The sequence below is a fragment of the Pleurodeles waltl genome, chromosome 8, assembly GCF_031143425.1.
Source record: "Pleurodeles waltl isolate 20211129_DDA chromosome 8, aPleWal1.hap1.20221129, whole genome shotgun sequence".
In the NCBI taxonomy this organism is placed as follows: Eukaryota; Metazoa; Chordata; class Amphibia; order Caudata; family Salamandridae; genus Pleurodeles; species Pleurodeles waltl.
This window is the reverse complement of record NC_090447.1, coordinates 125,260,439-125,274,497: the sequence shown is the minus strand read 5'-3', so window position 1 is coordinate 125,274,497 and position 14,059 is coordinate 125,260,439. Positions and strand designations below refer to the sequence as shown.

General features: G+C 43.6%; 1 protein-coding gene across 2 annotated transcripts in view; it reads left to right on the top strand.

Moving 5' to 3' along the window:
- The window catches only part of GAB2 (GRB2 associated binding protein 2), a 396,835-nt gene that overhangs the window by 367,432 nt on the left and 15,344 nt on the right, over positions 1 to 14,059 (top strand). For both annotated transcript variants that reach the window (XM_069203930.1, XM_069203929.1), the window contains 4 exons: positions 624 to 912; positions 3,318 to 3,408; positions 7,487 to 7,589; positions 10,960 to 11,085. In XM_069203930.1, coding sequence (XP_069060031.1) covers positions 624 to 912; positions 3,318 to 3,408; positions 7,487 to 7,589; positions 10,960 to 11,085 — 609 coding nt within the window. The remainder of the gene's footprint in view (positions 1 to 623; positions 913 to 3,317; positions 3,409 to 7,486; positions 7,590 to 10,959; positions 11,086 to 14,059) is intronic.

The following is a 14,059-nucleotide window of genomic DNA, read 5'->3' as shown; positions in this document are numbered from 1 at the left end:
CAAACCTCATATTGTGAAACCGAATGCAGGTTTGGATTTGTGACTGCAAAGTTATTTTATACTGGTAAAGGACTTGTGCCTATAAAGGTGTTTTACATTGGTAAAGTCACTGGGATTCCAATAATAACAGCACACACCTGTCTGTCAAATTCAGTGGGAAACAATACATGCTACTGGACCAACTAACCCTAACAGCGGTTTGCCATTTAGTGCTAATCCTTTTATGAACCTTGGAAGGAAGAAGGTCTGAGTCTGACCTGCCAGGGTCCAAACCTGTAGCCTTCAACCTGCATACAGACTTCAGCCACTAATGCTTACCTCCCTGAGCAGCACATTCAGCCATCGTACGTGCACGATCACCCAATAACACAACTGATAAAGAATATTAGCTTTGGGAAAATAATAAATTAATTGCCAAGAAAAGCACATTGATCAATGCTATTACATGATAATGTATGGTAACCTTAAGCAATCCTCAGACTTCTTTACCAATTGAACCTTGTGAAGGCCCTGCTGACCATGACATAACTACTTCACAAAGAGACAGTGAGAGTTGGGTAGAATGGTGATTTTGCATGCATAATTGATGACTAATTCTCCTCACTGTCTGTTTCCATGGGCAGCAAACCAAATGCAACATCGCTTGTGCAGACAGTGCGGATTGCGAAGATAACTATGTCCCGATGAACCCAGGCTCCTCCTCCTCGTTCAGTATGGAGAGAGTAAACGACAATGCCCAAAATGTTTACATCCCCATGAGCCCTGGGCCACATCACTTCGACTTCTTGGGATTCTCTTCTGCGACGCTACCCGCCCGGAAAGGAAGCACTGTCTCGCTTTGTCACAGGCCTACGCGGATGAGCGAGATCCAACCGCCACCGATAAACCGCAACCTCAAGCCAGACAGAAAAAGTAAGACCAAAGATTCCACTGGAACTGGCTCATGTGTAATGGACAAAATGGCAGCACAGTTGCATTTCACTTTCTGTTCATCATTGAATTTTGTTAATAGGTTACTTGATGCACAATTCTGCCTTGTATTTTGAAGCGTAAATATGCCCAGGCATATCATAAGCTTGTTGGTCTATAATAGGTTGAGTTTCCCACCTTACTGGTTCAGACTTCATTACATTCTACCGTTTTGTGTGAAACCCAACATCAGAAGCAAGGAATAGCTGTTGAGCTCTATAGTGGTTATTCTTTGACATTATTCAACATCTGCAGGAAGGAATAGTTGCTGAGCTCTATAATGGTTATTCTTCGACATTATACTGTTCTGTGCACATCACACCCCATTGAAGCCTATACAGACTAGGCATGTATTGCACACTTTAGAGATTCAGGGCACTTTGTTTGGCGAAGTGAAGGAGCAGTTGCACAGGATAGACTCCAGTCTCATGAGTGGACTTGGTAGGTGGTAGCCATCCTTAACTTCCTGGCCGAGATATAGCTAGGTCCCAGTTTCGGAAGTGAGTCAGGTGCTTTGCCCCAGGTGGCTTTGTGCATGCAGAGAAGTTTTAAATGCAATCCATGACTATCCAATCTAATGTGATCACTCAAGCTGCCCCAGCCCATGTTTTAATATTTCTAATCTGTTTGCTATTTATTTTGGCCGGAGGCCTTTATAGTTACTTTCCAGTAATCCTAGCTAGCCATTGCTGTGGCTACCACTGGTTCTACTTGGTGGGTGTCCTGTGGGAGCAGACAGGATGTAAGGAGGTAGCGACTGGTGAAATCTGTGTCCCATTGACCATCCCATGAATTTAGGGTCCAACAGTGATGTCTGCATAAAGTGTGATTCCCAGGTTTTTAACTTTGTTTGGGGTCCAGCACCCTTCCAATACTTTTTCTTATCTGCTGTGTGCATTGAAAGCCAGTTTTGCATCACAGCTACCCTGCTTTCCGATGGACTAGTAAATACCATGCAGTTTCCTTCTGGGCTGTTCAGGAATTTAAATACCCTGATTAGAGCAAGCCCTCAAACAGAGTACTTGGTTAATACACCAGAAACAACAACAAATCTCCAATGGCTATTGCTGAAATAAATATCAACCTGAGCCCAATGCAAAAACCTGACATGGATACCATGTATATGGAAATTATGTTTTATTAATGTTGTATAAAAGGTTCCTTTTGATATATAATTCATTAATAAAAACATACATATGCTAAACAAAGTAAAACATAACCTTAGAAGAATCAAAAGCAGACAAATTAATCAGGTTTTATAAACAATCACATCTCCCATAATACACCACTGTACTATTAGGAACCACTTTTCACGTAAAAGTTTTCAGTGCAGGTAGACAGTGAAATCTAGATCTTCACCGTGTTTCAGTGGGATAATCTTACACTATCTGCCTTCTTCAGGACATTGGCTTTTTTGATCTTCCATTATGTATATTAACTCATAGTATACAGAGGCAATCTAAAAATAATAAAAACAACAGATAGACAATGACCAACAAATATTTCCCTAATTTGACAACAAACATATAGGAACAGAAAACTTAACAAATGCCTCTATAAATAATGAAGAGAAAGGGTGAATTAGGTGTGACATACACTGGATATAATATCAGAAAATCCTGAATTCAGAGATTGTTTACATCATAAAAAGATACACTCTATGGGGCATATTTATAAGCCCCTCGCACCACCTTGTGACACACCTAGAGTAATTTTTTTTAACGTTAATGCGGCCCAACGAGGTCAAAATCCTTACGCCATATTTACAAAGCCACTTTGTAACCCTTTGCGCTACATTATGCCTGTGCTAGGCATAATGTACGCAAAGAGGGCGTTCCCCCGTTAGGGGGGCTGAAAAAATGGCGCAAGGAAACCTGAGAGATTTCCTTGCGTCATTTTTTACGGCACGTAAGCAGGCGTTAATCGGGGTCTTCCATTATTTATAATGGGCCAAAATGTACTCTGCAGGAGTAGCACCAATATTTTGGCGCTACTCCTGCAGAGTACATCAACTGCGTCAATTAAAATGATGCTATTGCCCCCTTCCCTGCGCTATGGTGTGCTGTATCTTAGATATGGCGCACACGTGGTGGCAGTAGGGGGGCGCTAAGGGGCACAAAAAAAGTGAGCGCAATGCCACTTTCCTTAAATATGCCCCTAAACGTCTTAGAGATAATTTCTGAGTGTGGTTGTTTTGTTTGAGTGAGTTATAAAAGCCTATATTGAGAGTTACATGAATACCATTGAGAGTAAATAAAGGACATTAACTTGTGAAATTTCATAGCCAGGTGATGCATCGTCCAGCATGTTATTGATATTGATAAGCCATTTTTTGATTTCTCTCACAGCAAAGCCTTCACCTCTGGACTTGAGAAACACCGCTGTAATTGACGAACTTCCTTTCAAATCACCAGTCACCAAATCCTGGTCTCGGCAACTGTGAGTAGATATTATGAGTGCACAATTTGTTAAAGTTAGAGAGAATACTTAAAACTATTACATTGAAAATGTATGTTCAACCTTGTGAAACTAAAGATATTGGTTGTCAGTATCCCAAACTGCTTCATTTTGACTGCTTTAGCCAAGAACCTGCGGGTGTCTTTATAACCCCAGGTTATCTATGACCACAGTGTTTTTAGCAGTGGTACCTAAACCCCAGTCGGATAGGTCTTTGTTATTGCTTTGGCCAATATGGTAATTTAATGCAGTTCAATGTCCAAGGCTGACAAACTAAGGTGTTGTTCCTAGTTAATTGCCTTGTGTTAATAAAGACACTAGCAAATTCTGGAGTCATCTTTGTTGCTGTTAGGGGGGTTGTAGTAGGTAAGGCGATTGCCTTGGATGGATGGGGAGTCATTCTTTGATTCAAGCTCACTAAGAAATGATGTTGTAGTATTATGAGGGGAGGTTAAGGAGGAGAGTCTGAGAAGAAGGAAGGATAGTTGGAAAGATGAGTCTTTTAGGGAGGAAGAGGATATGCAGGGTCAGGACTTGAAGAATAATAGATAACAAGAGCTCAGTGGTGTGATATGAAAGCTAGGGCAGGTATTGTAGAGAAATGGGATGTGGAAGTTGGAGTTGTGTGCAACTTGGCATTAGCTTTGGAAGTTGCATGGGTTCGAGTAGGATTTGGAAGAAAGACAAAGTTAAAAAATTGAAGAGGTAATTTACAGATGTCAATACAGCAAATGCCAGATGGTGGGAAGTAGGAGACAAAGTGATGGGTAAAACAGAGAAAGGTGCCTGCAGGGAAGAAACGTTTGTGTGGGATGGAGTGCGACTGTGGAAGTAGGCAGCTGGAGAGGGATGTGTCATGGGGTTTAGAGGCAACAGAGTAGGGACATTTTCTAGATCGGGTCAGATGAAAGCTTGGTCTCAGTATCTAGTGTGGAGCTTCTAACGTTGGGATGTTGAGTGGTAGTTAGAGATGTAGCAGCAAAAGCTCAGCTACAAGATCATGGGAATTTCTTTAGGCACAAGCTTGATGGAGGTTGAGGTTCTAGGTATGGAATGACGTTCTTAATTCTGGAACGGTGGAAACTACAATACCAGAGGCCACAAGAGAGGAATGTCTTGTATTTGGAATTGACAATGGACCACAACTTTGGTTGATTACATATTGGTGATTGATCAAGCAATGTTGATCCCAGTTGTCAAAATAAACTCCACTGTATTAAGTTCATTGATGAACCCAGAGGAGGATAAAGCATAGCCTTACAAGTATTAAAAACTAACAAACGGACACTAGTGTAGTGCGTCATTTGGGTTGAATCAAAGTGTCTAAGATGAATAGCTAGAATTCTAAGTAGATACAATGGAAGTGGGATTGTGGATATTAACTCAGAAGGATCTGAAGCACAGACCTCTGGTTTTAATAGATAAGACAGCTGAGGATCTATCATTTAAACCCAGGAGGGGTTAAGGGTTGTTTTGGGATATAAAAAGAAACCACAGTGCAGGTTCCTTAGGCTTCAAAGCAAAGTAGATAATGCTCGGTCCTGAGTTATAAATAGGTACCACTGCCATCATCAACAGGTTTGAGTTTGTGACCGTCACCGGTCACAGATTCATCATGCAGGGTATGGCAGATACCTTGTTATAGCACTAACTATGCAGTTCTTGGATCCTCTGAGGATCTCGTAGGCTCATCTGAGAGAGTAAAATATTCACTTAATAAAGGGAGGGACAGTGATATTTAGAAAGAGAAACTAGGGTGATTTAGGGCAAAGGTTCCGTGCCAGGGACCTTACTGTTCCAAGCTCAAACTGGTAAGACATCACAGGAAGTGCCCCCTAACCTGTACACCCTGGAAAGAGAGATGTTCGATAGCAGTGAAAACCACAGCAAGGGGATGGGCTGTAAGGGACAGGTCACTGGAATCAGGAGGTCAAATCGTGTCACTAAAACCTTGTGAAGTGGGAAGGAAGCAGGACAAGAGTGAGATGAGGTGCAGTACCTGCAAAGCAAAAACAGCCTACAAATCTATAAATAAAATGCCATTGTCAACCCATGGTAACAACAGCCTATTTACATTAAAAAGGAAGATCAGAGCCACCATCAAGTGATGGATCCCGTCTGGTCAGTTTCAAGAACACAGGTACTGACCTGTTTGCCCAGTGCCTAGCTAAGATCTTTTCTGCTACATTGAGTAATTATGGCATAAGGCACATTTTTCTTATCTTCTATTTTTCTGTCTGATGCATAACTGTTAGCATTACTTCGCTTGGGTCAGTCAGGTGATTCCCTATTTTCACATTTTCATTGAGCATTATGAGAACTTCGAGGTCACGTCTATGCATGCGCATTGAAAAGAGATCAGCCGAAACTCCATTCAACTGTGTTGTTTTTCGAGGTTGCATCTCCCAAAGATACCATGGTCTCTGGTACCCTTCTATCGTGTAACACTAACTTCTTTGTCAGGATGTCTCACACAACCTACTCCACGTGAGCTCCTCAAACGAGAAGTGTACATGCTGGCATGCAATTTCGCAAAGGTTTTTACAATCTCTTTCACTCCCTCCCTCCAGCATATGATGTTGCATGCTAATGAACGTCTGGTCTTAGGCCCATATTTATACTTTTTTTAGTGCCGCATTTGTGCTGCTTTTTAATGCAAAAACGGCGTAAACTTACAAAATACAACTGTATTTTACAAGTTTGCGCCGCTTTTGCATAAAAAATTGACGCAAATGCGGCGCTAAAAAAAGTATAAATATGGGCCTAAGTGTCTTTTTTACTTGTATTTTCCTTTTTAGGGTTGAGCCTGTGTTGCATGCGCTCGCGCATGCGTATCGCAGCGAGACGCTTTAGTTACTAGAAAAGGGCTCGGAGCCCTATCGACGTCACGTCAGTGTGTTTGATTGGGCTTGCCTAGTAAAATCTGCATGCTTTAATTAGTGGAAGGCATGCACACGTCATGCCTTTTCCAGTGGTTAGCCCTCCTCGAGTGCAGCGACCAAGTACAGAAAACATGCGAGGCTCACTGTTTTCTGTCGGATCATGGACTACTTTTTCTCTATTTTCCTAGCGCGATTTCACTTGCCAGAAGTCGAGAGCTTTACACAGCTAATTTCACTTTTTCGGGTTACGTACATAAAAGCACTTTTGCCGATAGATGAAAAGTCGGGTTAGGAGTTTACAACGCGATCAGCTCTAACATGAGCAAACGCAAGACCCGTTGCATTGCAAATGCTTGTTTATTTTTCTTGTTTTATTACTCACATAGTGATTCATTACTCACTAGATTCCTTCCTGGTCAATGGATATGCTAAATGAGTAACCGCAAAAAGCTACCAAATCCTGTGATCAAGTTAAGAAAATTAGATGCTGGAAAGAGGGAACAGAACCTGCTCAAACTTTAGTGTTCGGTCATTGCGACTACCCTCACTCTTTCCAGAGAGAAGCCTTAGGTTTAGTCTGACATTTACGTGGACCTGAGAGTATCTGAGAGTCTCACATTTGCTTGCACAAGGTAGTTATTTGTTAACCTCACACCTGCTTGCACACAATAGTTTACTCCTAGTAATTTAGAAAACTACTACCCACAGCGCTTGTACAGAACAACTCCAGGTTTACTCCACCAGTGATGGAGGATGTCCTGGTGGTGGTAAGAGAAACATTGTTCCCAAGCGCATGGCGCTCAACCGTCTTTGCATGCGTGATTCTTTATTTGCAAGACACACAGTGGGGGTTTTCATGGACCCACAACCAGGATGGGATGCACTATACATGCTTGTTTGTTATCTTAGTAAAAACCCTGTAGCGTGTAATGCAAATGGACCTGTAAGTGAGCTTAGTCCTGCACAGGTTAGTGCCAAGCATGTCCACATGAGGAGGAGTGCCACCTGAGAGGGTGATAAACTGCACCAGAGGAGAAACCACAACCACCCACATCATGCTGTGGATTGAGCATGTCTTGCAGGAATGTTAGAGAGAGAGAGATGGATAGAAATGACCGCAAATGAGTGCTGAAGTAGACTGTAGCTTGTAACTGTCTGCTTCCTATCTCTTATTACAGACACACTCTGAACTCCAGCTCTTCAGTGTATTGTCGGCCGGCGTCTACACAAAGTATCACCAGTACCAGCTCAGGAGACAGTGAAGAAAATTATGTTGCAATGGTAAGTCTGGGCCCGTTCTCTCACCCTGGGGTGGTGGAGTGATACATAAGGTAATGGGATGTTTTACGTTAGGCCTGTCTGAGACACACGTAAACATAGATTCTACAATGTGTATGACCTTACAGATCTAACGTTTGGGAGTCTATACACAGATTTACTTAGGGAGGTCTGTATGCCATGGTTACATGAAATCAAATGACCTACACTTGACTTTTGCCGTGTGTTTTTCTGCTAAATATGTATAGCGCACAGTTATAATGGTGGTGACCTTTTGTCACTGACACAGGTAAAGCATGATTAAAGTTTGCTTTCAAAAGTTACTGAAAAGACCAAAGATGACCCTAGAGTTTTTGCTGCATTAGGTTTAATTGCTCACGTACGTCTCTTCAAACACCTGCCTCTTCTCGCATGCTCTCACACCACGCACATCAGCAGATCTAGTGACATTTTCACCTAATGTGTGACTGACCCACTTGTCTTATTGTTTGTGTCAAAAAAATGATGCCTTGGCAGACCCCCAAAAGTAGGTACCACTGGAATTGAAGGGTGACAGATATCTGTGAAGGCTGTTGATTGGCTGGTTGTATATCTTGTGCTTCCCAAGGAATGCATGCTACAACCTATCAGCCAGTGAACTCTTGTAATTCCAGGACTCACCTGTAAACCAGTAAGATATGGCAATGTGCTATTGTACGAGCTGAAAAACACCTTACTGAAGCACTGTGGCCAAACTGAGAGCAAATAATGCCCAACAGATACGTGAGCCTCTGCCCTAAAAGTAGCCAAGCTCACCCTTCAAGACAACTCTGGTTACCCATAGTTGCATCTCTTGTCATTGTCTCCAGCAGAGCCATGGACATACAGTCCAACGCAGCCCTGGAGGAGCCATTCTTCACACAGACGTGTGTAGCGTCCATCACAGCTCCAATGGTACTCTTCACTGCAGGCCCAGAGATACTCAGCCTCGGCATTCTCTCCACCGCAGCAGAATACTTTCCTATGCAGCCCTGGTTGCACCTTTCCCTGTACATATGAGCTTTTGTGCCAGTTCAGCCTGAGAAATACCCTTTGACCCAGGAAAAGTCTTCAGCAAAGTGTTATGGACACTGTGCACCACACTCATGGGCATAGATTTCACAGCATACACAGGCAAACAAATCAGCATCTGGTGTATTCTCCATTTCGGCCCTGAGTGAACAACCCACGCTCTGGTTACTCTCTTCCAGAGCCGTGAGCCTAGACCTCATCATCTACCTGGACATACTCCCCACCTCAGGCATAGGTGTACTCTCCACTGAAGCCATAGGCATAATCTTCACTGCAGCCCTGAAAGTACTTTCCACTATACTCCTTTACATACTCTCCGCTGCATCACTAGAGGTACTCTCCGCTGCAACACTGAATGTACTCTCCACTCCAGCACTGGATGTACTCTCCACTGCAGCACTGGATGTACTCCTCACTCCAGCACTGGATGTACTCCTCACTCCAGCACTGGATGTACTCTCCACTGCATCACTGGATTTATTCTCCACTGTATCACATGATGTACTCTCCACTGCAGCACTGGATGTACTCTTCACTGCAGCACTGGATGTACTCTCCACTGCAGCACTGGATTTATTCTCCACTTTTTCACTGGATGTACTCTCCACTGCAGCACTGGATGTACTCTCCACTGCAGCACTGGATGTACTCTCCACTGCAACACAGGATGTACTCTCCACTGCAACACAGGATGTACTCTCCACTGCAACACAGGATGTACTCTCCTCTGGATCACTGGATGTACTCTCCACTGCAGATTACGAGAACCCTGGACATACTTTCTACTGCATCTCTCGCTGTACTCTCCACTGCATCACTGGATGTACTGTCCGCTGCATCACTGGATGTACTCTCTGCTGCATCACTGGATGTACTCTCCGCTGCAACACTGGATGCACTGTCCCCTGCAACACTAGATGCACTCTCCACTCCAACAATGGATGAACCCTCCACTGCAACACTGGATGTACTATCCACTGCAGATTACAAGAACCCTGGATATACTTTCTCCTGCATCTCTCACTGTACTCTCCACTGCATCACTGGATGTACTCTCCACTGCATCACTGGTTGTACTTTCCACTGCAGCACTGGATGCACTCTCCACTGCAGCACTGGATGTACTCTCCACTGCAGCACTGGATGCACTCTCCACTGCAGCACTGGATGTACTCTCCACTGCAGCACTGGATTTGCTCTGCACTGCAGCACTGGTTGTACTCTCCACTGCAGCACTGGATGTACTCTTCACTACAACACTGGATGTACTCTCCGCTCCAACACTGGATGTACTCTCCGCTCCAACACTGGATGTACTCTCCACTGCAACACTGGGTGTACTCTCTAATGCAGATTACATGAGCCCTGGATATACTTTCTCCTGCATCTCTTACTGTACTCTCCACTGCAACACTGGATGTCCTTTGCACTGCAACACTGGATGTACTCTCCACTGCGACACTGGATGTACTCTCCACTGCAGATTACAAGAGCCCTACATATACTTTCTCCTGCATCTCTCACTGTACTCTCCACTTCAGCTGCCGGAGTGCTGTTCGCCACAGTCTAGGTAAATCCGACCCCCTCAGCTGTGGGCACGCTCTACCTTGGAGCCCGTTGGTAGGTGTGTGCTTTATTTCCACCTCAAACCTTGGAATACTCTCTGCTGCAGCATTCGATGTTACTCTGTCCTGCAGCTCTGGCCCTAATCTACACTGCAGCTATGGGTGTACTCTCCACGGCAGCCCTGCACAGTCTCTCCTTTGTTGCCATGGATATACTCTTCCTCTACAGCCGTAGCCATGCTCTCCACAGCTGCCTTGTACAATCGCTAACCGTTCACTCTGTTACTGCCAGGAGTGTACTCTCTGCTGCAGCATTGCACTATCTGCTGGAGCCTAAGCCATAGGTCTAATTCATGCAAGCATGTACTCTCCACTGCAGCCTTAATCACAGCTTCCACTCCTCCCAGGTGTTTAGCCTCCACTGTAGTTCTGTTCACATCCTCCAGATTTGCAGATCTGGGTGTACTCTCCACTACAGCCCTAAAAAGACCTACAACTGCAGCCATGGGTGTACTGTTCGCTGCAGTCCTGGTGGGGTGCACACTTTGTTGCTGCGCTGTACATTCTGTCCACAGCCTTCTTGGGATTAGCTGTACTGCAGCAGTGGGTATGCTGGTATGAACAGTTCTAAAAAAAAAAAAACATTGAAATGAACTATCCTCAGAGACAACTTCTCTATGCTGTGTAAATTGCTTCCTACTTCACTTTAATGAATGGCTCATCCTTTCTATTTGCTTTGTTTCTTTCCCACTTTTTAGCAAAATCCAGTGTCGGCCTCACCAGTCCGCAGCGGCACCAACAGCCCGGCTCCGAAGAAGAGCACAGGAAGCGTCGATTACTTAGCCTTGGATTTCCAGCCTAACTCGCCAGGCCCTCACAGAAAGGTAATTATCACGATAGCATTCCCAATTCTAATAATGCAGGAGTTGTCAGAGTCGGCTTGCTCATTGGAGTACTCCTGATACAACCTGGCAGATCAATGCACTGATCCAGTGCTTAATTTGTAAAAATAAATAAAATATGCAGGGTTCCTATGTTTGTCAGGGTTGTCCAAGCCCAAGGATGCCTAGTCTTGGTTCCACCTCAAGTCTTTCTACCTCTGCCAAACACTTATGCACAGATGTGGAATTCCTATTGCCCGAGACATATTGTTTGAGGTCAAGGGCAACAAGTTTTCATGTTTATTTTGTCCTTGGGTAGGCCGAACCCCTGCAGCACAAACCCTTTGGCTGCCACTTTACAGAGAAGGAAACTGTCTGCAGTTCAGGTAATGTGTGTCCATATGTTAATGCTGTTCATACTTGTATTTATGGTGCATTAATTAAAAGCCTTCATTATTAGGGTGAGCGCTGTACATAAACGTTTTAAGGTCACACTGCACTACTGGCAGTGGTTCCAGTAAAAAACAAAAAAAAAAGTGGACACACGTTTGAAAAGTTTAACAATTTGAGGCTATGTATAATGCTCCCAGAATGCTCTCTGATTAGATGCAAATGTTTGCCGAAGCTTTGCTTTCAAAATAAAATGTTCAGAAAAAAATGCAAGTAGGAAACAAAAACGTTTCCCTACTATGAAATTTTAGGTGCTATTTCTTTGAAGTGTCAGTTAGAAAAACGTGTTGATGCATGCTAACATTTCCCAAAAATATTCCTAACTGAAAATCAGTGTAACCATTTCAAACAAGATTATGGGAAGCATGAAATAAACAAGCACTGGCAAAGCCAACCAATCTGACATCTGAGTCTTTTGGTTTCATCTTTTACATGGCTTTTGAAACACTTAGGGGCATATTTAAGAACCACCTTTCTTGCATCCTTTACGGCCCCTATACCGCCACCATGTATGCGCCATATTTAAAATACAGCGCACCATGGCGCAGGATAGGGGGCAATAGCATCATTTTTTATGAAGCTATTGATGTACTTGTACCCTGCAGGAGTAGTGCCAAAACTTTGGCACTACTCCTGCCGAGTACATCGGGCCCATTATAAACAATGGTATGCCCCCATTTAATGCCTGCTCTGAGCAGGCGTTAAAAGTGGCAAAATAAATGGCGCAAGAAAATCTCTTAGATTTCATGTGCCATTTTTTTCGTCCCACCTAATGGGGGAACGCCCCCCCTTGTATACATTATGCCTGGCACAGGCAGATTGTGCTGCAAGGGTTTACAAAGTGGCGCAACGCATGCATTGCGCTACTTTGTAAATATGACGCTGGGATTTTAGCCATCTAAAGAAACAATAGCATCAAATAAATGACATGTCGGTAGATGGCGCTAGGGGCTTTTAAATATGCCCCTTTATTGGTGTGGGAGCCTGCCAGGTCCTCACCACCTCACCACTGTAACAAACACTGGCAAAAAGAAAAAAAGGTTTTTGGTCTAAAAAGCACACATTGCCACCAGTGGTGTAGCAAAGGCCCTGCAGCCCCCCTCCTGGGAGCACCTCAGCACAGCACCCACCCTGAGTGAGCCTAGGGGGGTGAGGGGGGCTCCATGTTCTTTGCAAGGGGGCCTCCTCCAGTTTCGTTATGCCACTGAATGCCACAGTAGTTCCAGGCACTGAACAAAACAACTCTGTGTGTCAATATGCTCTTTGTGGAAGAGCAGAATGTGATCACTCGCAGTAAAGCCAGCCGATAGAGAGAGAAATAGAAGGTTAATATAAACAAAATGTCTTTCTTAACACCAGACCTAATTAGGGACCAGGAAATTGTACTCATAGAAAGCATTTGTGAACTGTATTTTAGCATGAGCAAATATGCATGTGTAGATTTGCTCATGTGAAAATCTATTGAGCGTTTACAAGTTCACTTTCCCTCCACCCACTTTTTTTCCCAACCCTGGAAGAACTTCTACTTCTGCCATTGTCAGGAGTAAATTTCCAATCTTTCTAATTATTTGAAAAGATTAGAGAGGAGCTGGTGAAAGTCCTTAAAACATGCAAGTTAGTAGGTTTGCAGACTCAAAGGCATTCCAGCCCTGGAACTATTGCTTACTGCTTCCTCCAGCCCAAGTATGTAGATTTGTGGAAAGGGGGCAAAAGAAGGAAATTGCTATGGTAGGGATTGAAATTACAAGTATTCAAGCCCTACTATGGTAGTAGCCCTGGCATAATCAGAGAGGCTATTATCAGAGCTCTTACATAATGAGATTGCTGCCCTAATTTGTTGCCGCACTACATGGCATCAAAGGGACAAGTTGATTTTTTTACAGGACAAGTAGATTTAAGAAGCAAACTGTCCGATGGACAAGTAGATATTTTATTAAATTCCAGACCCCTCCTTACAGCACTTTCTCTCCGTCTCCTCCCGCTTCTCGCTCCCTTCTCCCTTTAAAACCTTTCAATCTCTTGCTGTGGGATTACATGTGATCATGACAAATTAGTCCCAGTACCCACTAAATGAGCGAAGGTGCCCAGAACGTGCAACATCTGGTAGCAATTAAGGCTTGCCTTGATCCCCACCATGCCTCCAGTACAGAAGCAATTCACATGATATTCCAGGAAGGAATATTGTTTCAACAACTTTGCTGTCACCCAATTAAATATGTGTTCCCACCTTTGTTAGTGCCTAAATATCTCTTGGCCCTGGATCCACAAGACTAGAGATGTAATCCTGGACTCCCCACTTTACCATGATATGTGTGACTTTTTGGCACATCACTTATCTTGCAATGTGTTGTATGTTCTCTTAACTACCAAAATTGGGTGTGCTTACAGACAGGCTTTATATTTAAAGATCATCTCAAATAGAAATATGTGTATTTTTATGAAATATATTATAATATGTCATATGAATGTAGTAGTACTCGAATACATGTAGTACTATATCTGAATAGAATTTGTGGGAGATGTTAAC